This window comes from Malaya genurostris, chromosome 1, assembly GCF_030247185.1.
Source record: "Malaya genurostris strain Urasoe2022 chromosome 1, Malgen_1.1, whole genome shotgun sequence".
NCBI lineage: Eukaryota > Metazoa > Arthropoda > Insecta > Diptera > Culicidae > Malaya > Malaya genurostris.
In genome coordinates this window covers 90,002,987-90,030,655 of record NC_080570.1, presented here as the reverse complement: position 1 = coordinate 90,030,655, position 27,669 = coordinate 90,002,987, and the positions used below count along the sequence as shown (strand labels likewise).

General features: G+C 36.6%; 1 protein-coding gene across 9 annotated transcripts in view; it reads left to right on the top strand.

Moving 5' to 3' along the window:
* Positions 1–1,119: 1,119 nt before the first annotated feature.
* The window catches only part of LOC131440686 (protein ovarian tumor locus-like), a 101,255-nt gene continuing 74,705 nt past the window's right edge, over positions 1,120–27,669 (top strand). For 3 of the 9 annotated variants that reach the window (XM_058612184.1, XM_058612183.1, XM_058612182.1), the window contains exons 1-5: positions 1,120–1,431; positions 1,485–1,582; positions 19,616–19,776; positions 19,840–20,022; positions 24,673–25,040. In XM_058612184.1, the coding sequence (XP_058468167.1) occupies positions 1,207–1,431; positions 1,485–1,582; positions 19,616–19,776; positions 19,840–20,022; positions 24,673–25,040 (1,035 nt within the window). In that variant the 5' untranslated portion in view covers positions 1,120–1,206. Of the gene's footprint in view, positions 1,432–1,484; positions 1,583–12,151; positions 12,363–12,472; positions 12,678–18,826; positions 19,178–19,615; positions 19,777–19,839; positions 20,023–24,672; positions 25,041–27,669 lie in introns of those variants that run through there. The other 6 variants (XM_058612186.1, XM_058612187.1, XM_058612185.1 and 3 more) reach the window with 6 other exon arrangements.

Below are 27,669 nucleotides of genomic sequence, written 5' to 3'. Positions count from 1 at the left end.
TGGAACACAACAGTTCATTCTTCTCGTAAAACAGAGCACACTTTCCAGTCTACACTAATTTAACAAATCTTTTTTGGTGACACTTTAATTCACTAAAAAGAAAAACGGCTTGATGCTAATTTTAATTACACAATGCTGCCACTATAAACATTTGTTACAAATGAGATTGAAAACAAGTGAAACATTCTCTGAAAATTTTCATTTTCATTGGTGAGCTATAATTATACATTTTAATAAACTTGTTTTCTGATTTTCTTTATACTTGGCATCATTGCTCGCGTACCCTGCAAAAGTTTTTTCATTGCACAATAAGGCTCTCTGACAGCTCACTTACAACCAGGGATGCCAGGTTCACAGTTTCTGTGTTTCACAAATTTTCAATTTTCTGCACAGATTTTTAAAATGACACAGATTTTCACTGATTTCTGAAAATAATCACAGATTTTGACAGATTCTTGAATAAATCACAGATTTTCACAGATTTTGGAAATCGAGCACAGTTTAGCACCAAAAAGTACAGAGCGGTTGAGGAAAACGGTACAGAGCGTGTTGGTAGTGAGACCTTTTTTTTTGCTCACTAAATAGATTTTGAACTGCTATTGAGCAATTTGACGTCTCTGTTACTCATACCGATGCAGAGTGCGCAGATCTATTTATATGCGAAATTAGAATGGGTGTGAGCCGGAGTCAAAGTTTGTTGTGGGTTCAATTTTACACTGAGGTAAAACATTTTTGACTTATAATCATACACTGCGAAAAATGCATATAGAATTTCGTAAGCTATAAACAAATGAACCAAGTAGAAGAGAGTTCCATTACGTGATATAGAGTTTCATGAACAATTTTATGTCTTTCTCAACTGTTCTCTTGGCATTGCAGTGTTTTTTGTTGCATATATGTCTTCAATAATTGGCACGATGCGGCTCGACAAAATTCACTGGGTTATTTCGACATACTCACACTAGCATTAACCTTTCAACTGCTGAGAATAGCCACACCAACACATTCGCACGAGGATTAGACTATCGTGGTACGGAAATTGGTAACAGATTTTCACATACAGGTTTTGGGTTCGATCACAGATTTTTAAAAAAATGACCTGGCATCCCTGATAGTTAGTTGATGCAGTTCATTACCTTAATTTGTAGTAAATATTGAGATTTTTTAATTGCAAGCAGAAGGGTTAAGTTTTTTTGTAGAAGATAAATGGAGGTTGGAACTCGTCCTTTTTCCGCTGGGAGTAGACAAGCTCCAGATCCATATGATCAGTTTCTTGAGCAAGAGGGGTTTTATCGGAAACACACGGCAAGGGATTCGACATGTTTGTTCCGGGTGGTGTCAGAGCAAATGTTCGATATTCAATTATACCACGAAAAAGTCAGATCTGATTGTATAAACTTCATGCGGAAAAATCGTCAACTTTTTGAGCAGGTAATACAGATTTTTTCCTAATTAAAAATAATGCACAATTCGGTATTTGGCAGAAAATCAATGGTAATTTTGAAGAATATTTGGAAGGAATGAGCAAACATCGTTCTTTTGGATCATTTCTGGAATTGAATGCCTTAGCACATGCTTATCAGTAAGTTCCTTTATTATATTTTACTCTTCTCATACGTAACGCCAAATTTTCAGAAAATAATCCCTCCCATGTCACAATTATCAGAAAATTAGGTAATTATAACCATTTCCCTTCCTCCACACTTCGAATTTTTTTAATCTATTGGTGTAATGATGCCTTTCTCAGAAAGAAGGTTGCTTTTCTCAATTATGAAGCACAAAACATGGTTTTATGCCTGGAATGAAGCGATTGTTGCGCCATCTGCTTATCACATTTTGAAATATTCAAGTTAGGTACCAAAAAAATCAAACACATCCTAATTGTAGCACTGCAACCGTACAATTTACACGATATGTTCATTGTGGTGCCGCGCAACGACGTTGCTGAACTTTAATTTCGCTTAAAGCTGGAAGGGTCTGGAAATTTGCATCCTATTGCAAAACAAATTTAACCTGACTCGTCATCTAAGTTTCATTATCTGAACATATTTTAGGATTGAATTTTACCAAAGACATATTAACAAAATATCCAGCTCTCACATTTTCCGAGCCAATCATTGGCAATATCCTTTTTTGCGAGCATGGCGCCCTCAAGCGAGTCTGCATCGAATCTCGTACATAGAAGTAGGGGATAGAGATGGTCGGGTATAGAAATTCTTATACCCGAACCCGACCCGTACCCGAGTGATCAGCAAAAAAAATTACCCGTACCCGACCCGTACCCGATTGAAAATTAAAAAAATTACCCATCCGAACATCCCCTAAAATAAATAGTGTGTTATCAGTTCGTTTACGTGAATTGACCAAAGAATCAAACAACGTACGTGTATTCCCGGTGTGAAAAATTCAATTTTGAACATGGTGAACAGTGAGTCCTTCAAGTGTAAGCAGTTTGAACATTCGAAGGAAATTTTTTTGGCTACAATTTTTTACTACAAAGCAAAATGAATTATGATTTTAATTTAAATTAATCTGTCAACTATGCCCGTTTTATAAGCCTCACAAACCCACACCCACGATGTTATCGGTAGCTGGTGGTTTTTACAGCCATTGAACCGGTGGAACCCTCAACGAGTGAACACGGTGAAAATTTGAGTATTTCACGAGAAAAGATTTTCGCCCTTACTTTTGCGACTCCACGTTGTCACGCATCGAGATTTTCACTTGTAGTCCAGTGAAAAGAAACGAAAATTAACTAGCAATATAGCCCAACTTGCTGTGCCATCAATCGGTGACATTTAAAGTGAGGTGACACCACCCAGAAGTGCAGAATAATAAGAACTTCTATGCAGATTTTCTGAAATAAATGATCATGTTTTTATGGTAAGAATCCCAATGATTTTTATGAAAATTTTGAAAATCTCTAACCAATATTTAAAATAACAGTTTTCTGGTATCTGAATGTGATATGAGTACTACACTACATTTTATATACTGCCCATACTTGCATATCAGTCCCATATGGGAAATCGGCATGTTGAGAAAAAGACGATCAAAAGTTTATTTCCGAATTTTTTTTATTTATTGTGCTCCCTATTGCTGGTCCCGGGTTGGCGGTTCAATGCATAGGACGCTGGTCTTACAAGCCAGCTGTCGTATGTTCGAGTCCCGACCTGGAAGGATTCTTAGTGTCATTCATAGTACTAGCCATGCAATGATTCTGTACGCTAAGAATCGGCTGCAAAGTCTGTTGAAACAGAAAGGCCAAATTCCACGAAATGAATGTAATGCCAAGACTTTGCTTTGCTCCCTAATGTTAAATCTTGGTATTATTACATGAAATATCGGTAATACACCTTTGCTGTTCCAATATTGCAACAAATGAAATTATTGAAAATTTGCACTGAATGGGACTGATATGCGGGTACTTTAGTATATGGGACACAGAAATGAGTTGATATTTTTTTATATTTTACTGAACAAACCCTCAACTTTCATTGCAATTTCTGAGAGTATATTGAGGAAAGACTCCATACCTCATGCTAACTCAAAATTGGCGAAAATCGATATGAGACTGATATGCGAGTATGTGAAAAGTAGATTCCGACCGCAACATCATAGAGCTAAGGCAGTGTGTCTTATTAAATATGTTATAAACAAAGTAGGGCGGGAAATATTCACATAACTTTTCATGAAGAAAAAAATGTTTTTTTTTCTGGAAAAAGATGCCAGTTGACAGGTCTGGTCCTAGGCGCGAATGTCAAAACCCCTTGAATCAAATTGATTATTTTTCGGAAGAACTGTTTTGCAATGAAAAAATCTCGTCAACGTGTAAACATATTTATGTGAAGTACAAATGGTCGGGTAATCGATCCGAAAAAAAAATTTACCCGTACCCGACCCGTACCCGAGTGAGCGGTAAATTTTTTTACCCGTACCCGACCCGTACCCGAGTGAGCAGTAAAATTTTTTACCCGTACCCGACCCGTACCCGATTGAAAATAAAAATTTTTACCCGTACCCGACCAAAAACCCGTCGGGTACGGGTACGGGTCGGGTTTCGGGTAAAATACCCGATACCCGACCATCTCTAGTAGGGGAGAGAAATGTCAAATTCGTGCGCGCCAAAATAGCAGCACTGCGCACCCATACAATCGACATGATATGTTTCCAAGCTGACAGGGTCTGCCGATGGGGAATTAGATTGTAGAATTTTAGGTTCTGTTACAAGAACTGTTCATTCGAAAATATAAGAAAATTATTTTTCTTTTATTTCGTGTAATCATTTTTGATTGTATAAGATATGTTGGCAAATCTCGCGATCTGAAATTTGTTTCCGTTTGGTTGAGATTTTTTTGAACGCTAGAGGAATAAATCAAAAGACGATAAAAAACTATTTTCATCATAATGTCGCATGTTTGGTTAGGTTTGCGCATCTGTACAGTTCTTTAAGTTCTTATTTTACGCGACGAATAAAATTATTTGAAAATTATTAACATAACATTTTCTTACCTAAAAAAAAAAAAATTTAAAACTGCAAAGTGGGTGCTGCAAAATAACAGAGGCGGAAAATATTTTGTCTCACACTAAAATTAACTATTCTGAATCTTATAACACCATTGAATTCTTTTAATATTTCATACGTCAATATACGAAGTAAAACAGTATGTAATATTTATTAAATGGAATGATGTTTCAAATTATTACTCTTATTTTAGTAACATTAACAGTACCAGATACAATTAGTGATAGTAAATGATTTTACAGGTGAACATTTGATTTCCATTGCATGTTGCCAGATAAACTTGCAATCATCATCCTCGCACACGTACCGTGAAACCAAACCCTATCAGCTTGAAGTGAAATCAATCTTCAGTTCAGTAACGCCATCGCACGGCATCACATATCATGTCAACACTTAGTTGCTCTGACTACATCTCAGTGCTGCTTTTTTGGCGCGCACGAATGTGACATTTCTCTCTCCTACTTCTATGTACGAGATTCGGACTCGGCAGAGGTCGCCATGCTCGCAAAAAGGATGTTGCCAATGATTTGTTCGGAAAATGTGAGAGCTGAATATCTTGTTAATATGATGTCTTTTGTGGAACACAACGTTAGATCGCTTATAACACATGGATCAATAAGTCCCGAGACTAACAATGGAAACAACTTTTATTTTGCAAATTTTTTTTTTATTCATCAACATAATCACCTTTTAGGGTGATACAATGGTTCCAACGTTTTTCCAATATTTCAATGCCATGTTTATAAAAAAATTCATCTTTCGCTTCAAAAAAAGCTTCAGTTTCAGCGATGACCTCCTCATTTGAGCCAAATCTTTTTCCCTGGAGCATTTTTTTAAGATCAGCAAAGAGCCAGTAGTTACTGGGGGCTAAAACTGGCTATGGCTATGGGGGGTGGGGAAGCAGATCAAAGCCCAATTCGTTCAATTTCGCCATTGTTTTCATCGACTTTTGGCAGGGTGCATTGCAGCAATCGCGGCACCCACTTGGAAAAAACCTTTTTCATGAAGGATAGTAAATACACTTCCATATGATATCTGTGTCATCTCAGCAATCTCACGGAGCTTCACTTTACGATCTTTCATTATAATTTTTGTCACTTCACTCACATTTTCCGGTGTAACGGCTTCCACAGGTCTACCCGAGCGTTCCGCGTCATTTGTGTCGGTACGACCACGTTTAAACTCGGCGAACCACCGACAAATCGTTGCTTTTGATGGACAAGAGTCCGGATAACATTTTTCAATCCATTGTTTCGCTTGCACGGTGTTTTTACCCATTAAAAAACAATGTTTTATCAAAACACGAGACTCGGTTTCCATTTTTTAAACAAACTACAAAACGACTGTACTAAAATCTCGATAACTCAGCTGTTTCTGGTCGGATCGACTTAAAATTTGACCCGCTTCAAGCAAAGGTTAGTACTCCAGAAAGACGTGGTTACTGGTTTACTATGAGCGCCATCTCTGCTTTAGTCTCGGGACTTATTGATCTATGTGTTATTTTCGTGATCAGTGAAAACACATTCAATAATGCAAAGGACGTAATAAATGGAATACTATTCTTCAATAATATGGTCACAAATTTTGTGTATGATAAAAATCGAATTCTGAAAGCAAAATTTGCACGACAGGCTTACGAAGCGAAGTCTGACAAGAAAAGAAACAAAGCAGTTCTGGAATTCCATCCTATGTTAACAAGTGTACAGTATCCAACTACTTATAGTTCTGGATTTTATAACACAGAGTTGCTCTGACTACATATCTCAGACTCAGCATGAATCCATGCCAAAGCCTTCAACATCCCCAAATTTAGTAACCTATTTCCTCCATCAGACGTTCTTTACAAGCACGACTACAAATAGATTCTATATACACCGATTTTGCTGCTGCGTTCGACAAAATCAATCATCACATAACGATCTCCAAGTTAAGTAGACTGGGATTAAACGGATCATTTTTTAATTGGTTTCGATCATACCTAACTGGTAATGAAATGATAGTGCAAATAGGAGCCTGTACAACCTCACCATTTGCTGTTACCTCGAGGAAGTCACTTTGGACCTAAGGCTTGTTTTGTGGCAAACCTACTTCAGTCGCAGATCGATTGCTCCGAGCAATTGCAATTGTTACAATTTGACATTCGACGTCGTAATTTTCGATCCTATTTTTTTCTTTGAATTTCCTATATTAGAACTAATTATGCATATTTAAATTTCTAAATCGATATGTAAAAATGCCGTAAACTATTAGTCGAAAGTGTATTTATTCAAAATTTGTGCGTATTTGAAGCGATTGTGCGTAATAATGTTTTTACGTGGAACAGTGAAGTGAGTTTCGAATGTTGCATTCTAATTATATATGTCAAATGAAGTTTTTGTATCTTCCAACCTTCCGGGCTACGCCGTCCGGTGTACTACTTGTAATCGGTTTTTGTTTTCCGAGTGCTCAAAGTTTTCAGTGAGAGAGTCGATTTCGCGAAGTCGAATGAAGAAAAATTTTTACAAAGAAGTTTATGTCTCGTTTATGTATTTGTCTCCCATACAACATTGTATTTATACCTGCCAGTATAGAAAAAACAAACGCGACTGAAATTTTTTTTTTGTAGTAGTAGTGTGCCATCTAGTGGCAAGTAGTCATTACGGTGTTAACGTTTTTTCGGTGACAGTGCGCCATATAGTTGCAAATTGCAGAAACCAATTCAACCATTTATGTTGGTTGAAAACAACGTTTTATTTCCCTAATTCAACTAAAAAAATAGTTGAATGGAAATGAAGTGTGCCTTAGCTAAGAAATGACAGCACGTTTAATTTGTGATTTCAACTAAAAAAACGTCATTTCAACAAATATTTTATTATTATTAAGTGAATGAGAATTAAAAAATCTAAGCAAAAGTAAGATTTTTTTAGTTGTCTCAAAAAATAACTAACTAAAATCAAAAAGTCAACTAATTTTTTCGCCAAAATGCTGATTTCGGTCTTTCAGTGCATGGATATAACGAGCGATTACTAGCATGTGCCGCGTATTTAACAAATGTTTCAATTCTTTCGACTTTCATTTATCACGTAATGTTATCAAAAAATCGTTTCTTATGTTACTGTCTCATTAATTTAGTTACTATAGAAGCACTAGATTTAAGAAAATGTATCATTTGGATCATTTAATGCTTGCTGGAGGTCAAGTTGGATTTCCCCTGATTCAAATAAAAGAATAAAAGATGAGAAGGAAAGGAAGACATTTAGATTAAAATCTGACAACAGAAGAAGACTCTATTATAATTGAAACTGAAATTAAAATGAGTAAATCAGATCATCCTGATGTGGTCTTCCTTCAGAGATGGAATGACTCACGCAAACTACCCGAGCAAAGTCAAACATCAAAACGAGAGCAAATCGAAATCTTATTATGATAGCAACATCACATTGAAATCTTAATTTGATCTCAGCTCATTAATTTTTCAATTGATATCACATTATGTTATCATTTTGCTGTTACTTTTGGAAAAAAAACTTGGGAGGTAAAAATTTTGGGAAACTCCAAAAATGATTATTCAAAAGCAACAACTTAATAACTGCATCAAAATAGGACCAATTTCATTAGGCAATACAAAAATACAAAAATAAATTTTAATGGAACAATTATTCCTTTAATTCTATGTTGCGTTTTACAAAATTGCTTCCTGTGGCAGTTGTCCGGAACCATAACCGTGATCAAGGAAAAGATTTTTGTCAACACTTTTGCAACCTTTACATCAATAATCCTCTATATTTTTACTTGCGAGATTATTGTTGTAACAGCACATATCTGGAGTACATTGGATAGGTTGACGATCATTGGTGCCACGTCTATCTGAAGCTAGTTCATCTCCTTTAGCGATCTCCTGGCATACTGGGCCTTCACCAGATCCGGCCAAAAGGGGCATTCTCATCTCTCTGATCGTCAGCCACAGAAAGACCTTCGTCAGGAACTTGATATGAAAAATACATTTGACGTCCACGATTTCCTTCTGGTGGGGTACGTTAAATATCAGATTCTCTAACAGTTTTCGCGTTTAGTTTAAAAAAAAGATGTTAAATGTTCTGACTATTATTTTCGGTTGTTGTTTTAACCGTTATTTGTGGTTCAGAATTCGAGTATCGGTATTGCCAAAGTGATTGTTTTTTCGTGCATCAACTAACAAGTCCTTTGAATAATACGCTCTTCTTTATATCATACTAGCTGAATTACCCGGCGTTGCTCGGAAATGTTTCGTGAATACAAGGCCTCAAAAACAATTTTAGAAATTGTTCTGACCATTGAAATACTCAGAGCGTAGTGAAACACAGCTTATTTCCACATAATTGCACAAGATTGTGATAATGATTATTTGATAACGAAAGGCTGTTCATAACTACGTTAGATAATACTTTCGTTCTATAGAATAACGATTCATTTAATTCAAATGTTGTCGTAAACTTATTTTCATGAGCTTGGGTCGACAGTTTTCTCAATTTACCTAAAAAAATGCACATTAATTTTATGATTTCTTCAACAATTCAGATCAATTTCACCTCCCTTGGTTAAGAATATTTATTCCCCTGCCTCTTGATTTGATGTGAAGGTAGTATCTGTATTAATCAAGAAGTATCGTTTCTCGTTCGATGAATTTTACATTGAATTCCTCTTTTGTTAGTGAATTTGCAACAGCTCTCTACCCTATGAGTAGTGTGAAAAGTATCTGTGCTCGTCAAAAAAGAGAGGGGGGATAAAATTGATTTTCCAGACTCTTTTCTCCTAGTCTGTATCCTCCGGCTTCCCTCGTTTGTCGACAAATAAGATAAATTCAACAATAAACCTCTTTTTCGAGGCACTTGCTACAAACTCCAACCTTTTGTTCACCTGTGCAATGAATATCTGATCTCGACAAGAAAAAATAGTTTTATTACCACCTCTGAATTGCAAAATGTACCTCTGCCATGTTTGGTGAGTTGTTATGTAATTATTCCGATATTTACAAACAATTGAGCTGAGATCTTCTTCAATTGACACTTGTTATCTTTTCACGCGTGTAAATATCCTTACGATCATCTCTTAGTTGTAATAAATATCTGTACCTGTCGAGAAATTTCGATTTCGTAAAACTCAAAACATTTTGCCTCAAATTCCCCCTGTTAGCAAACACATACTACAACCACCACCTCTTCCACCCCCTCCTCATTAAAATATCTCTTATAAGAACCTATGAACAGCAAGAACTACTTGTGCCAAGAAAGTTAATAATCTATTGAGTTGTTTTGGAGTTATGTTCGATCATATATACAATTTATCCTTTGCATGTTTGAGTTTGATCTCCTGTTGAAGACGCTAGCTAGGCCTCCTTTCCCATAAAAATACACTTATGACCATCTCTGAAGAGCAAGAAGTATCTGTGCTAAATTTGATAGCAATCCGTTCAGTAGTTTCGGAGTTATAATATTAAAAACATTACACCCCCCTTTTCAAAGGCACTTGCTGCATTCACCCCCCATATAAACAAATCTAACATATACAAAATGTTTCTATGGTCTCAAAAAACTACCGATTTCTTGTTCCCCCCCCCTCCATCATCCCCCGGTAAAGGACACTTGCTACGCTCTCTCCCTTTTATGGCCATCTCTGAAGAGCAAGAAGTATCTGTGCCAAGTTTGGTGGCAATCCGTTCAGTAGTTTTGGAGTTATGCTGTTACTAACATTACACCCCCCGTTTTGAAGGCGCTTGCTACATCTACCCCTCGTCAATTCTTAGGTATGCAAAATGTTTCTATGATTTTCAAAACGTGTCGATTCTCGTCAAGTTAGTTTTTCATAACCACACAAACCCCCCCTCTCCCCATCCCTTCTTTTTGTCCCAACCATTTAAAAATATCCCAAGGACCATCTCTAAAAAGTTTGAATATTTGATTGCATTTTAGCGCCACCAAATGAAAGAATTTTATTAACTCCAATCAACGACGTTATAAATCATCACGTTTCAGAGATATAGCGTAATATGTCTTCTATCAGAAACTTTCGAGCGCTGTAGGAGGAGCGCTTGGCGAAAAAATTCCTAACTAACATATTTTTCATATTGTAGACCTTGACATCCCGCACAACTTTCCTTAGAAAAAAAAGCTTTGAAGATTTCAGGTTCTGAGCTAGATCATATTATAGTCAAATATAGTCCATATAGTACAGCGATTTTGCCTTAATATTTGAAAAACTTAGAAAAATAGTTTGAAAACCCTATTTCAAACCCCACCCCCCCCTCTAAATAATCAGATTTCCATGAATTATCTATGTTTAATCCATTTTATCTGAAGCAAGCAAATGAATTGCTTAATGTTCGCTCCGAAATTAATCTTCATCGAATGATCCCGAATTTAAGTCTACACAAGAATTAAAAACATGCTAAATCAGTGTGATGCTGTCTGTGGGCAGAAGTGAGATACTCGTTCATTGTCCCAATTAGTCGAAATAAGTAAGATTTTTTTTTTTTTGAATCGAAATAACAAATGATCTGGGATTGCTTATTGTCAGATTCCTAATTCACGTCTCCAGTAAGCCTTTGCTGTAAAAGACTTCACTCTAAAGCGCTCGCTCTTCTGAGCCTAGAAATTCGTATTTCAAAGTGATTACATACTCGAGTAGTGTGAGATCAAATAAATAACTCAATTTGATATTATGATGTTCACATGCTACAGCTTCTGGATACGAGAAAGACAAAGACCACATTTTCATACCTATCGAATAGCTGCACTACCATTCACGACGGCTGCGGGACGGATGCGACGAAACGAGTGTACATCTGCTAAAACTACCTGTATACAGCTTCGTGAATCAACACTGCTTGTCATATGATCGAAAATTCTCCATCTACTTACAGCTTAACGTCACAGTCCATAGCATTCGCAGAGAGTTCGGAATCCAAATCACCTAGGTTCGAAACCCAAGTCTCTCTCTGTGGGGGTGTTGTGCTTTTTGACGCTTTTTTATTGTTGCAAGTAATATCGCCTAAAGGTATACTATCCCGGGTCTTTTGCCCGATCTATTTTTAGCTTATGCTCGCGACTTATTTGTTTTCAGTAATGTCTTTTTAAAGCAAATCAATAACTGATTATGCATTCCAGGTTTGTTTTCGTTGTTTGATAATAACTTCAAATTGAAAACTAGTTTTGCTATCAACAAGAAAAAATCTATATCTTATTTAGATTTCAGTTTGCTTTCGCTGTTAGCAAAAATAGTTTTCTTTTTGCTATCATCGGAATATCTTTTTGCTTTCGATTTTGATGTTTTGCCACTTAAAACGACCAAAACAACAGCAAATTGAGTAATCGATAAATGCGAACATCACAACATCAAAATGAGTTTTCTATTTGATCTCACACTCTGCTCGGGTATGCACACTCTTACACATTTTTCATAAAATGTGTGTGCTGTATTTTATCTTTTCTCTACGTAGCATGGTACGCACTCATTCTCAAAGCAGGATTTTCTGCGTGAGCGGCAGATGTGAAAGCTCTTAGAAATGGTGTGCATTTACCGATTGTACTGCGTGACGTTCTCTTCATGTCTCACTCATTAAAGTGTGAGATCACAAAATCTTACACTGTGCAATCTTTTCGGTGCACATCTTTTCGGTTTTACTGGGTGCACATCTTTTCGGTTTTACTGTGCACTTATCATTTGTCGTGGTGTGATATATCTGAGCTGGTGTGAATCAGCAGTTTTTTTTTCTCCATAAATACGTTTATTTCATAGGCAATATACATAAGTTTTTCTTCGCCGTGGCATCCACAATACATAGTACTTTAAACCTAAAACATTTGGAATATCATATTAGTATGTTGGTATTCATTAGTTAATCTAAACACTGTTTTTATCAAGCGAGTTGCTATTATAAGTTACATTAAATAAAATACATTTGTTTTGTACATGATCTTATAACTATTTCAGGTTTGTTTGTATCAGTTCATCACTTTTATTTAATATAAGATAGCTGGCTATTGGTTGGACTCATGGAAGAGAAAACAGTCTAACATAAAATAAAATTCAAATTGGAACTTCAATGGACTTAATGAAATAATAAAGAAGTTTCATGTAAGGAACGTCACGACAAGCAAGAATGTCGCGAACTGGGACATTGGATAGTCTACCTTGGGTACGTAAGGAATTTATTAGTTGAGATTTGACATCACGATACTCCACGCATGTCCAAACGACATGGTCAATATCGCGATAACCTTCGCCACAAGCACAATGATTAGTCTCGGAAAATCCAATTCGAAGGAGATGTGCATCTAACGTGTAGTGATTGGACATGAGTCTGGACACCACATGAATGAATTCCCTACTCACATACAGTCCCCTGAACCATGCCTTTGTCGATATTTTAGGAATAATTGAATGCATCCACCGACCCCTATCATCTTTATCCCAAGATGCTTGCCAGCTAGCAAGTGATCTTTGGCGAAACGCGCTATAGTATTCGTTGAAAGCAATCGGTCTCTCATAAATTTCACCCTCAATAGCACCACGAATGGAATGGAGCAATGAGCCGGGACCCATACTATTGTGATTTGATGATTATTATTCAATATGACGTTCAGGCACTGTTTTATTTTGCCCAAGAAAAAAGGTTCATTTTTGCCAGCAGCGTTTGAGCGAATGGCTTCAATTGCACTAAGACTATCTGTGAAAAGAAAATAATGGTTTAGAGACAATGTGACGATTACACTCAAACTATAATGAACTGCTGCTAACTCTGCTACATAAACAGATGCAGGTTGTTGAAGTCTAAATGAGACCGAAACATTATTGTTGAATATACCAAACCCAGCAGCCTCTTCAGTTCGTGATCCGTCCGTGAAAAACATTTTCTCAGAGTCAATATGCCTGAACTTACTTGAAAATACTTTTGAGATTTCCATCGATCGTAGGTGTTCCGGGATTCCACGCACTTCGCGTTGCATGGATGTGTCGAAAAATAAAGCTGAGTCAGGGACATTTAGGAGGCTGACACGGATAGGAATATATCTTGAAGGGTTGATTTCCTGTGAAATATGGTTAAAATATACTGTCATGAACCTCACATCTTATTAGCAGTCGCGATGAAAGCTCCCTAAAACGATCTTTCAATGGAAGAACTCCCGCCAGAACTTCAAGACTATGTATCGTAATCGAATGCATGCAGCCTGAAGAAATTCGCAAACAACGATATTGAATTCGCTCTAGTTTGATAATATGAGAGTTTGCAGCGGAACGAAAGCAAACGCATCCATATTCCATTCTTGAAAGTATCGTTGTCTGGTATAATTTTATAAGATCTTCCGGATGAGCACCCCACCAAGATCCTGTTATTGTTCGAAGAAAATTTACTCTTTGTTGGCATTTTGTTATCAGAAACCTAATGTGTCTTCCCCACGTGCATTTGGAATCAAACCATACCCCAAGGTATTTGAAAGTCAAAACCTGTTAGATCATTCTTCCCATCATATGAAGCTGAAGCTTCGCGGGATCATGCTTTCTTGAAAAGACGACGAGCTCTGTTTTTTTCCGCAGAGAATTCAATACCCAGATGAACAGCCCAAACGGATAAGTTATCTAAGGTATCTTGCAATGTTTTTTGCAGATCAATAGCTTTGGGTGCAGTAACTGAAACTACGCCATCATCTGCCATTTGTCTTAGTGTACATGAGGTTACTAGACAGCTGTCAAAGTCATTCACGTAAAAATTATAAAGGATCGGACTGAGGCATGAGCCTTGCGGTAGACCCATGTAGCTAATTCTGAATGTTGCCAAATCTTTTAATGTCTAAAAATACAGATGCCATTTGTTGCTTTTGAGCGAAGGCAATTTGTATGTCAGACGAAAGTAATTCAAGGCAATCATTCGTCCCTTTATTTCTACGGAAGCCAAACTGAGTATCTGACAGCAAACCGTTCGTCTCGACCCAAGTGTCCAGACGTCGTAGAATAATTTTTTCGAACAATTTTCTGATGCAGGACAACACCGCAATGGGTCTATATAAGTTGTGATTGGAAGCTGGTTTCCCAGGCTTTTGAATGGCGATAACTTTCACTTGCCTCCAGTCAGGTGGAACAATATTTTGCTCAAGAAACTTGTTGAACAATTCCAACAAACGTCTTTTTGCAAGGTCGGGCAGATTCTTCACCAAGTTGAATTTAATTCTGTCCAACCCAGGAGCGTTATTGTTACTAGACATGAGTGCTATGGAAAATTCCATCATTGAAAGGGGGCTATCAATGGAACCATTATTTGGAAAAGATTCCCTATTAATGCTATGCGTTGGAACAGAATCTGGACAAACTTTCCTCGCAAAATCAAATATCCATCGGTTCGAGTATTTCTCACTCTCATTTCCTACGTTACGATTCCTCATTCGTCTGGCCGTATTCCAAAGAGTGCTCATTGAGGTTTCTCTTGACAAACCTTCGACAAAATGTCTCCAATAGCTACATTTCTTGGCCCGAAGTATGCTCTTGTACTTGTTTTCTAAAGTCAAGAATTTTTCAAAATTCTGAGGAGTTCCTCCTCCTCGTTTTAAAAACGTCTTAAAAGCATTTTGTTTCGCGTGTTTAGCATCTGAGCACTCTTTGTCCCACCAAGGGTTTGGAGGCCTTCTGTTAGACGATGGACCAAGAAATCGTTTGGTTTGGGCTTGTTCTGCGGCCTCCAGAATCGAACAAACGAGGACGTCATATTCTTCAAGTGGGGGGAGCTCTTCCATTGAAGTTAAGACACTTGAAATATTACTTTGGTATTTAATCCAGTCAATATTTTTTGTCAAATTATATGGAATATTAACTGAATTAGCAATGCTATTGTTACTGCTAATTGAGATGATGATTGGTAAATGATCGCTACCGTGTAAATCAGGTAATACTTTCCAGGTGCAATCTAGTCGAATTGAAGTCGAGCAAAGAGATAAATCTAATGTACTTGTACGTTCAGGAGGCCTTGGGATCCGTGTCATGCTACCCATATTTAGTACCGTCATGCTAAAATTGTCGCAAATATTATATATTAGAGATGATCTACTATCATTGTAAACGGAACGCCACATCGTTGAAATCTCCTAGAATCAAACGTGGAGCAGGAAGGGCTTCGACAATTTCATTAAACTGTCGTCCAACTTGAGCTCTTGGAGGAATATATACCGAAGCAATGCAAATGTCCTTTCCTTTAATGTTTATTTGATAAGCAACAACTTCTATACTAGAAGTCGAAGGAAAATAAAAGGAATAACATTTCTTAATTCCTAAAAGCACTCCACCATACGGGGAGTCTCTACCGAGACGTATAATGTTAAAATCATTAAAATTTAAGGCTATGTTTGATGTAAGCCATGTTTCGCACAAAGCAAATACATCACATTTTTGACTATGCAACAAAACTTCAAATGAATCAAGTTTTGGCATAATGCTTCGACAATTCCACTGCCGGACAGTGATTGAATCATTTGCGGCGGATGATAAATTATCCATCAAATGATACAAAACCTGAGAGAGCTGGCCATTGAACTGATAACTGTTACAAAAAAGTTCTAGCTATTGGAAGGAATGCCGTTATTATGGTCTTTAGAGGTTCAGAAATATTGAATGCTCCGAAAATCCATTCTACAATTTCCGAAAACTGCAGTAATCCTGTTGGTGAATGTGAAACGGATCCCACTGGATTATTGTCTTTTCTTGAGCTAGTTCCTAGATTGGTTTGTAAATTTGACAAACCAGAAGGCATAGTTTTTGGTTTTAAATTTGGCTTTTTAGCTTTAACACGGGGATCTTTTTTTGAAGGTGTAAAAAAGACACCTATTTTTGGTATTTTGTGGTTAGGTATTCTCCTCTTAACAGACCCTTGAGGAGTGACAAACGAGGTATCTTCACTATTTCCGTCAGAGTCAGATTCCTCTGGCTCCACAAGATTTGAAAAACCGTTTCCGGTTTCCAAAGGGGAGACATGTATGACCGTTTTAAGCATTTCTGCATATGTGCGCTTAGACCGTGCTTTTAAAGAAAGCTTCATTTTGTTTTTATGCAACTTAAATGCAGCGCATACTGAAAGATCATCATGAGGACTTTCCCCACAATAAACACATTTTTCAACATCTTTATCGCAAAGATTATCCTTATGAGGCCCTTGACATTTGATACATTTGGACTTATTACTACAGTAAGTAGCTGTATGCCCGAATTTTTTACAGTTCGTGCAATTCATAACATGCGGTACGAAAAGCCGAACAGGAAGACGAATTTCATCGATATAGACATGGCTAGGCAACGCAGATCCAGCAAATGTTACTCGAAACGAATCTGAGGGTCGATAAGACTTTTTTCCATCGACAGTAGATGCTGAGTACAATTGCTTGCACTCGACTATCTTAACTCCCTCAAGCATGGAGTTTTTAAAACGACCAACTCCACTTTTAAGTAAATAATCGGCTGTCAGACTTGCTTCAGTCACAACACCGTCAATTTCCACCTCCTTCGATGGAATGTAAACTCGATATTCAATAGCAAATAATTTACAGGTTACAATATCGTTTGCCTGTTTCAAGTCGTTAACAACAACTCTAATTTTATCTCTATTAACTTTACAGATTTCTTTAACTTCAGAGAAATGTGATGTCAAATCCTTTGTAATTTGCATCAAATTTGAAATCTTTTCTTTTTATCGAAGATAGACTATCCATGGCCCAGTGGTACCCTGTGGATAATGTTTAGCCCTCGGAGTATTCAAGCTCTTACTAGTATCCAGGATCGGATTCGGATGATCTTCCATGAGATCATCCATTACATTAATTATTTTTAAATAAATAATACCAAAATGAAAACTTATGTTTAGTAAAATTTCAAATATAAGAGAAATAAAAAAATAAATTAAATTAAATCTACCTTGTAGCTGATGTCTCTGTTTCTTTATCGTAAAGAACGACGTGAAGCTCTTCCAACGATTTCCAATTGGCAGTCTTCTGCTGTTTCCAATTGGCATTCTTCTGTCTTTTTCTGCTATCTCGGTTGCTCTGCCGTCGTTGTGGAGACCACTGAACTTGGTGTGCTGCCTGTACCTGACCCCAGGTACAGTGCTTTTGCTCTTGGTGGCGATCAAATGTGATGCTTGCATTGTAGCACCTCGCGATATATGTCGTCTCTTTCGATCCTACGCAGCGTACAAATGGTACCTGGTAGATCAGCACTGGGTTGCTTTAGCACATCTGTGCCTTTGCACCCCATTCGTCTTCGCACCTTTATGCGATGGCACCTCTGTGACTCGTCACTTCTATGCTCTCGCACCTCTGTGTCTCTACACCTCTGTGCGTATGAACGGGATGGCCTTCGTTGCTAGCTTTCCAGTCGGGAAACGCCTCGAATATTGCGTTTGCTGTGGGTAGTTTAACTACCTGAAGCTTAGAAATGTCTCGGTAGCAGCCGTTAACTCACGAGCCAGTACAATCGAAACACAACCTCTTCGCTTGAATGGTTTTTACTGAATGAATCAGCAGTTTTGATTCAAATGCATTTTCATCTCATTGAATGATATGTTCTACATGTTCATTGGGTTTATGGCATTAACACAATAAAACCTGTTTTAATCCACCTAGTGGTGTAATGATGCCTCATAACAATCATACTATCAATTATTTTGAAGAATACTGTGGTATTCTTCAAAATAATTTTCTTCGATTCTTAAAAGAATAATCGAAATCAGTTTGTTTGACCGTCTACTGATAAAAACTATCACTTTTTACGGTTTTTCGCCCCTTTCAGTGATGGTATAAAATTTTTTACACACTTTACCCTATATTTCCGGATCCGGAAGTCGGATCCGGATGAAATTCAGGAATTACGTATGGGACCACAGGACCTTTGATTTGAACCTAAGTTTGAGAAAATCGGTCGCGCCATCTATGAGAAAAGTTAGAAAACATATTTTAATATTTTTGAAAATTTTTCCCATAGCTCCGGAACCGAAAGTCGGATCAAAATAATATTCAGGATTTTTTTATGAGACCATAAGACCTTTCATTTGAATCTAAGTTTGTGGAAATCGGTTCAGCCATCTCTGAGAAAAGATAGTGCACTTATTTTCACAATTTTTTGCATATTTTAATTCCAGAACCGGAAGTGGGATCCTAATAATATTCAGGAATTTTGTATGGGACATCGTTAGTTCTTATCGCAAGTTCCAGAATTTAATAAAAATTTTGTACCCTGCTGTCGGTGTAAGGCAACTGCTCGCCACGATGTCTGAAAGATGAATGAGAGCGCGACTTGAGCGTTTGTGGTTTTATACCACACATAAGTTGTTGTTGCTGTTTGTGGAAGGTCCTTCCCAAGACGTTAAGTTCCGTAAAAAGCACAAGACGAACTGATCGATATTCAACCATCGTTTACCTTTTATACTGAAACATCGTGACTGATATGTGCCGAGTGCGAGAAAAACCAGCAAGTGTGATGAGTTTTCCTCTTTGTTTGCAAAAGTCATAAATTTGTGATCATATTTCTGATAGCATGGAGAAAGAATTATGTTGTTGCGTTTAGTACAATTCGAGATATTCACGATTAAGTTCTACCTATTCTTCCACATTCTTGCAAGCCAGTTGTCGTATGTTCGAGCCCCGACTTGGAAGGATTCTTAGTGTAAGTGAGAATGCAATACTAGCTATGCAATGATAATGAACAAATTCCATAAAAGAAATGTAATGCCAAGACTTTGCTTTGCTTTTTCCTCAAATGTTTATGTTAAATGTTTCCGAATCAATTGGTAGTTGAATTGTATAAATCCATTAACAAATCTCTGAGTAATAACCGTTCAAAATTATGACAGAAAAGGGTTACGCGGATAATTTTGCATTTTTTGACTCCTGGCCCTGTATAGTGATGAGCATACAATATTAAAGTGTCGCATTAGACTGTTTGAATCACAAAGAAAGGCATTATCGCACCACTAGGTGGAATAACAAAAGGTTTTTTCGTTGAAGCTCTATGTGACAGATTTACTAGACGTTATATTAATGTGTGAACTGTTTTCTAAATCTATAGATAAATTCTATCTAAATAATATGTTTTGACTTTTAGGAGAAATGTTCTACTTTTTGAACCATACAATTGTGGAACATGGTTTGTAAAGTGCGAATCCTATGAAACAAAAGATTCTTTGAAAGTATTCTTCTCACCAGACAAGCATTTTGATTCAATTTTTTCAACCAATTTTATCGAGCAAGCTGCTTATTGTCAAGGTAAGAAATTTCATTTCAGAGTAGGTTTGAACAACAAAACTGATTAAATTTTTGCCTAAGCAGCGGTTGTGTATGGAATTTTATATATCAACGTATTCAAACTACCGGATGTGATGTACTCTGTTGAACGGATGTTGCATGATTCTGATGGAAGAACATTGAAAGTAGCTGAACGTGAAGAAAAAAATTGTGATAATGAAAGTATCGTTGTATTGGACGGACGGCAGTTCTTATTAAGCACAGCAGGTATGTATACACACAGTAAATCCATTATACGATCTATCAGAATTTCGTAATATTTGGAAGAATCGTTCTTTATCGAAAAATATTAGACCCGTAATATTTTTTTCATTAGGGTGGCTATTTCCTTGTAAGGTAGATAAAAAAATCGATTATTTCTGATTTTCTTCAAAAAGTAATTTTTTTTAAGAATCAACTTTTGAACCACTCGGCCGATTCTGTTAATTTTTGAATATGTTGTTAATAAGTCTATAGTTTTTGGGAAAAATATACGAATGTTGTAAAGTTGAAGACCAATGTATTTTTCTAAAAGCTGAAACATTTTTACATAACATATTAAAAAATGACAATGTATGTGTTTTTGCTTTTGAGTTATAATTTTTTGAAAATTTCATGTTTTCGTAGTTCCCGTGTTTTTTCGATTTTCGTAAAAAAAGATGGTATTGATAAATTTATAACTTTTGAACCACTCGATCGATTCCGCTAATTTTTGGATATGTTATGCAAAAATGTATAAGCTTTCAAATCTAATAAAGATTCGCACAAGACATGAAATGTGCATTTTTTCTTAGCTTTTAAATAAGTGATTCCAAGAAACAACTTGCTTGTTTATGCAATAAAAAAAGTTAAAAATTAATATGCGAATAAAAAAAAACAAATCGCGGCCCGCACGCGCGTAGCGTACCGTGAAAAAAGTGCCAGAGTAAGTACTGTAAAATGTCCTATGTATCGCAACAATTGTTGAGAAAATTTACATCTATCGCGATAACCAACGCTTTTTGATGTGGTAAATATATTTGTTTTCTATATAGAAGAGCAAATTAGAAACTCGAGAAAAAATATCAGGTTTTGAACAGTTCAGTCGGTTTTGTATCAATTTATAGAGCAAAGTCCTGGCATTACATTCCTTTTGTGGAATTTGGCCTTTCTGTTTCAACAGACTTCGCAGCCGATTCTTAGTGCACAGAATCATTGCATGGCTAGTACTATGGATCCTACTGACACTAAGAATCCTTCCAGGTCGGGGCTCGAACATACGACAACTGGCTTGTAAGACCAGCGTCCTATGCATTGAACCGCCAACCCGGGACTTGTATCAATTTATAATTATGATATTATATAACCATTTGAATGGAAACATTTCTAGGTTTCGATTTGAATGTGTCAAGCTACATATTTTCAATTATATATGATAGAAATTTTAATTAATAGCGAGCAGTATCCTATTCTGTCAGCTAAAAATCTATGCTGGCTTACTGGATTTCCCTTAGAGACGATGGTTTTGAAGGAGTAAGCGATCTATCAGCTGGTAAGCATCGCTCTGATTGGTTCATTAATGCAAAGGTGAAGCTGTAGGGAAGCACACGAATCTATAAATATAAGCGAAAATATAGCCAACGTTTCAGTATCACGTGTAACATGTCAGTGGAAGGTAGCTGCTACACAACAACACATTAATTTTTATTGTTTGATTCCATCTGACTGTAGTCTACATGAAATATAACCTTAAATTATATCGATGAGCTTTTTTTTAATCCGTGTTCTGAATCGGCAAGATGGTTTTCCGAATTAAAAAAACTTTTCGACAAATGTAAAACCGCGGATCATTAAAGTAAACGGTTTGTAAAGTCCGAAGGTAGTACAATGGAAGCTAGGTACGGTTAAGGATCAACTACACAGAGATCTGGATGCCACTCGGATGCATAACGATGACAATAGATTGGGGCTGTCGACTTCCCCGTTCAAGCTTTGCAACACCAGTCTGTTGGATACAACGACGTCGTTGAAGAGTCTCCATATTTAGAAGCTTGCAGCGAGCATCATTCGGTGGTAGATTTATCGGGTCACTCCAAGAAAGGTACCACAGTTTGGAACGTTAGTTCAACACTTGTTGCTACTAATAACCGAAGAATTCTATGCATCATCACAAGTGTCACAGGAAAGGAGTGGTGTTAGTGGGGCGAGGAAATGATCAGGATTTATCTTGGTAGATAATGTGATCTACTTATTACTTATAATATTATCATGTGTTTATTGCTCTGGGTAGCCGGCTACCGAAAATTCGTTGCAATTTTATCTCGCTTTGCATTGATGTGTGCTCCCTACCAGAATACAAAATTTCTTCCGAAACTCATAAAACTCCGGACTCCTGGATTTGCTGTAGACCAATTTTAGATATTCAGTTTGAATCACAAGATTGACTTGTAAATTATAACACTTTCCAAATAAAGCTGATAACACCGACAACGATATGCAGATGGCGCTTCGATCGGTTGATGTATTTTAATTTTTGACGGCCAATTCGCATCGTTGACGTCGTTTAATTTTGAGCGATAAATTCACAGTTTCCGTCGCTGGAAAATTTTTCATTTTCGTGGATCAGCAATGTTCAATAAATAACACTTTTCATTAAACAACACACACTTACCACAACGAATAATTACTTTACTATAAGCAGACCCTGTCAGCTTGGAGCGATCTCAATCTTCAGTTCAGCAACGCCATCGCACGGCGTCTCATTCAACATGTCATTTCAATTGTATGGGTGCGCAGTGCTGCTATTTTGGCGCGTACGAATTTGACATTTCTCTCCCCTACTTCTATGTACGTGATTCGATGCGGACTCGCTTGAGGGCGCCATGGTCGCAAAAAAGGATGTTGCCAAAGATTTGTTCGAGAAATGTGAGAGCTGGATATCTTGTTAATATGATGTCTTTGCTATAAGTTACACATTGAAATTAGACTTTTTTTTGGGTCCCAGGTACCGTATCGCACTCCTAGTGATGCCAACTCGCTATATCACAGAAGTACCGAAAATATTGGTCAAAAACTCTAAAACGAGACTCACTCAATTTTCTCGGAGATGATTTGATCAATTTCCACAAACTTAGGCTCAAATAAAAGTTCCTATAGTCTCAGTTATGTCAAGTTGAAAAGAATTACTCCTTATTTTGCATCGTCACACTAAATGATTTGACATACATTAAACAACAATCTATGAGTCATAGATTGTTGTTTAATGTATGTCAAATCATTTAGTGCGACGATGCAAAATAAGGAGTAATTCTTTTCAACTTGACATAACTGTTTCCAAATTGAAAAGGTTATGTTAGTTCATACCCAAAGAAAGTTTTCAAGTTTCAAGTCAAAGTTTTTATTCAAGATTGAATCTTCTGCGGTATCACTACTTAGGGCCTAGATTCTATCTCAATTCGTTGATCGAAAGCTTCATTTTCAACTATGTCGGTTTCCGGGTTTCAAACAGCCCAGGTAACGATAAGTGCGGATATAAGAGACTGATTTATAGTAAGCAGTTTATGAAGCTTGCTTATTCAGGATTCAAAGAATAGTTTTTTGAGTAACATGAGAAAGGCATCTTCACATCACTAGGTGGATTCAAACAGTTTTTTGTCATACACTCAAATAAAAATTCACGTTCGATTCACTTGAAAAATCACGTAAATTGGTTTCAAATGTCAAATTGAATATTTTACGTGACGAAAATGAATTTTATACTAACATCCCCTAAAACGAATAGAGTTTACACAAAGACATCATATTAACAAGATATCCAGCTCTCACATTTCCCGAACAAATCATTGGCAACATCCTTTTTTGCGAGCATGTCGTCCCCCAGGCGAGCCCGCATCGAATCCTATACATAGAAGTAGGGGAGAAAAATGTCAAATTCGTGCGCGCCAAAATAGCAGGGTTGCGCACCCATACAATTGACATGATATGTTGAATGTGATGCCGTGCGATGGCGTTGCTGAACTGAAGATTGACTTCGCTCCAAGCTGACAGGGTCTGGTTTACATGAATTGACCAAACGTCAAACAGTCTACGTGAATGTCCAGTGTGAAAAACTCAATTTGGAAAATGACGAACTGTGGCCCTCAAAGTGTAAGTAGTGTAAATATTTGCAGGCAATGTTATTTAATTACAATTTTTTACTACATCGACCGGACCATTACATTATGCTAGTTTCCATGTGTTAGACTGGACCGAGTGCTTGCGTGAATCCGGAAGTGTGTCTGGTCCTGCCGAATGTTTCAAACAGGCCGTTGGTCCACCGAAATACGAGTTCAACATTAGTATGAAACTAGAGACACTGAACCCATCAACCTGCATCGGTAGTGTTGTGGGAGTTCTCGGGTCTCGACCTCGACTTCGGCTGGATGGCAGTGACTACAAAAACGATTTTTGGAGGCTTGTCGATTCGAGATCCCACGACGTTATTAGTTGCTTTAAATTTTCAGCCATTGAAATTCTATGCTAATTTCCTGAAATAAATTTATTTTATTTTTCATGGTATTTTTCATTTCATAGATTTATTTAAAAATCCGAAATATCTCCCTTTTGACTTCAACCAATATATAAAATAGTAATTCTCTGATATCCAAATTTGATATGAAGTGATAGGTAAATGTGATACGAACAGTACATTACCTGTTTCACAGAACACGTAACTTTTACTGTATTATGCATTAAACAGCTTTCAAATGCCAGTCCAATAAAACCTACGTGAAAAGTAGGGTGGAAAATATTCGTGAAAAAAACAGCAATTAACTTTTTACGTAACTATAACATGATTATTCTTTTGAGTGTACAGTTTTAGTTCGTTTTGCTTATATTAGATTTTTCCTCTTCTTACAGCTGAAACAGAATGCGTATTGGATAATTATCGTTTGTGCCATTTTCATAACAAAGAAAATTTTGCCGCAATTGTAGACATATACCGAAATAAAAAGATTTGTAATGAATCCAAGGATATTCGCAGCATTAAAATTCATCGTGGAAAAGGATCTTTAATCAAGGAATTTACATTAGTTAATCCAATGCTTTGTGATAGAAATATGTCCTGTGTTCGACAGTTATTACAAGAAGGAATCACTCCATTCCCCTACAAAGTAGCGAAAGCTTTAGATCCCAGCATTTACCGAAATATAGAATTTGATTCCTGGAGCGACACAAGAAGAGAGCTGAAATACCAAAATTGGTACTGTGGAGGAAACAACTTGCAGGTAAAACTATTGTTTGTAATGATTTCGAAATTCTCGTAGTAAAACACCAGTACTTTAGAGTATGCAGCTAAAGCTGCGAATAGATTTGATTGGTTATATAGTTTCGATTTTTTACAATTCATTTATTCACAATCTATTTTCCAATTAAATTGTCGCGAACAGAATTCAAGTTAATCATCAGAATTTGCTTCATGCAGAAGAATCTCGAAAGCGAGGCCATTAAACCGATTCACACAAAATATGCTTGTTTTGCTGTTCTTAACAAATGTTGGTTGTTTAAAAAAAATGAGTGACTCAAACAAGAATTGTTATTGTCATTTATCAATAAAACAATTCTACGCTATTTTTGTTGTGCATAATGGAACAGCCCTAATTTTATTATAGATCAAGATCAGGCCGAAATCATATCAAAAGATCTTCCAAAAACATAAATCGCTATACCTGAGCTAATACAGATAGTGTATTAGTGAAGTTTTTACGTTGCTCACGGTAGCCGTTGTTCAGACAAGTTAATTTATGATATACCCAAGCGACACATGAAAACATCCATATTGAGTATATGTGCAACGCCCTTAATTTTATCTCAAGATAATTCAAATATCTATTCTTATCAATGTCTTAGTATCTTCCAAGAATTTTGAACCGCTATATATCATACAACACAAATATGGTAGAAGCATAATTTCCACGCCACTTATAATAGCCTATATCAACTTATTGAAACAGCTACTCTGAGCATTACCATGTACCAAAGGAAACATGTTAGAACAAGAAAATTCGCGATTGAACCAAGCGCAGCGATTGAGTATTTATCAATACAAAATGCATACCTTATGATCAAAACAGAACCGGAATTTTCATTTTAAAATTCCCGCGCTGGACAAGTAAACTTTTATTCTCTCAACGTTGGCAACACTTTTATACACATTCTGTCAAATTTTGACGCATATCGTACGATTAGTTTTGTCAAAAAAGCTGAATTTCATTCAAAAACAGCGTTGGTTGTGTCGCAGTTTTTGGCCAAAAACTCAACCAATATCATCAACCAAGCACCGTACTCTACAGATATAGCCCCGTGTGATTTTTTCCTCTTACCCAGACTCAAATTACCATTGCGGGGAACGCGTTTTGAGACCATAGAGACCATGAAAAAGAATTCGCTGCGTGAACTTAAGGTCATACCTTCGGCGGCCTATAAAACTTGTATGGAAAATTGGATCAAGCGTTGGCATGCATGTATTGCCGCAGGAGGAGAGTACTTTGAAGGCGATAATAAAAAAATTTATTAAAAATTGAAATTTTGTGTTTTTTAATCAAATTCCGGTTCTTTTTTTATCATAAGGTATATCTATACAAACAAAAACACCCATACCGAATGCGCGTATTTACGGTTCCATACGAACCTTTTCCATTTAAGAGTTAGCATTGAATACCAGATATATACGAAGTTGGAATATATACAATATTTGGTTAGACAGCAGTATTTTGAGTATAAAAAGGGGTCTTTTTGAATTTATCGGGGCTTCTCAATTCAACTGTTAAGAGTGCTGATCCATGGGCGACCGGTTAACACCGTAATCAAACTTGGACACCTGCGTTCATGAAAAAACAGAAATTAAGTTTCAAAGCATAGATAACATAATCTAAGATAGGTGTTAGGTCAGGCACAGAGTTTATGTGCTTTAGGGAAGTTATTGTAGTATAGTGTAAATCAATTGAAAAGGAAGTGAATATAAGTGTATCGAATAAGTTCAAAACAGACTTTCGTTAGAAACTATAGATGACATTTCGTGATAATGTAACACATGGATCAATAAGTCCCGAGACTAACAATGGAAACTAAATTTTTTTGGCAAATTTTTTTTTATTCATCAACATAATCACCTTTTAGGGTGATACAATGGTTCCAACGTTTTTCCAATTTTTCAATACCATGTTTATAAAAAAATTTATCTTTCGCTTCAAAATAAGCTTCAGTTTTAGCGATGACCTCATCATTTGAGCCAAATCTTTTTCCCTGGAGCATTTTTTTAAGATCAGTAAAGAACCAGCAGTCACTGCACAATGGTCCGGATCCACAATTTAGGGGGACAAAAACATTTGTGGCTTAGCCTTATACTTTAGAGCTATGATGTCTTCAGAACAAATGATCAGTGAAAGATAAGCCATATTTTGAAGCATATTGTACTAGGGTGGTTCTTATTATTATGGTGATCCAAAAAAATTTTTCCGTATGTGTTGAGATAGAGGACTGCACCCTTCGGCAAAATTGTAGGAAAACTTATATCAAGCAACTTTGTCGAAGACACTATTGTAGTATCTCTAACGGTTTTAGTGTTACAGCTATTTTAATATAGCAACTTAGGGTGTTCCTTAAAAAATCAGATTTTTTGCTCTAGCTTTCTTATTTTTCACTTCTCGTTTTTGGTGTCTTTGAATATCTTTTAGAGTTTATTGAAACCAATTTTTTGATGACTAGCGAATTCGGGTAGCGTTTACTGAACCGAAGTTATAAGCAAAACTAGTTCAAAAACAGATCATTTTTAAACTGCTATATCTGACATTGGAGCAAATGAAAAAAAATCTGTTTCTTTCATTTGATAGAAAATACTTTCGAGCATGTTTATAA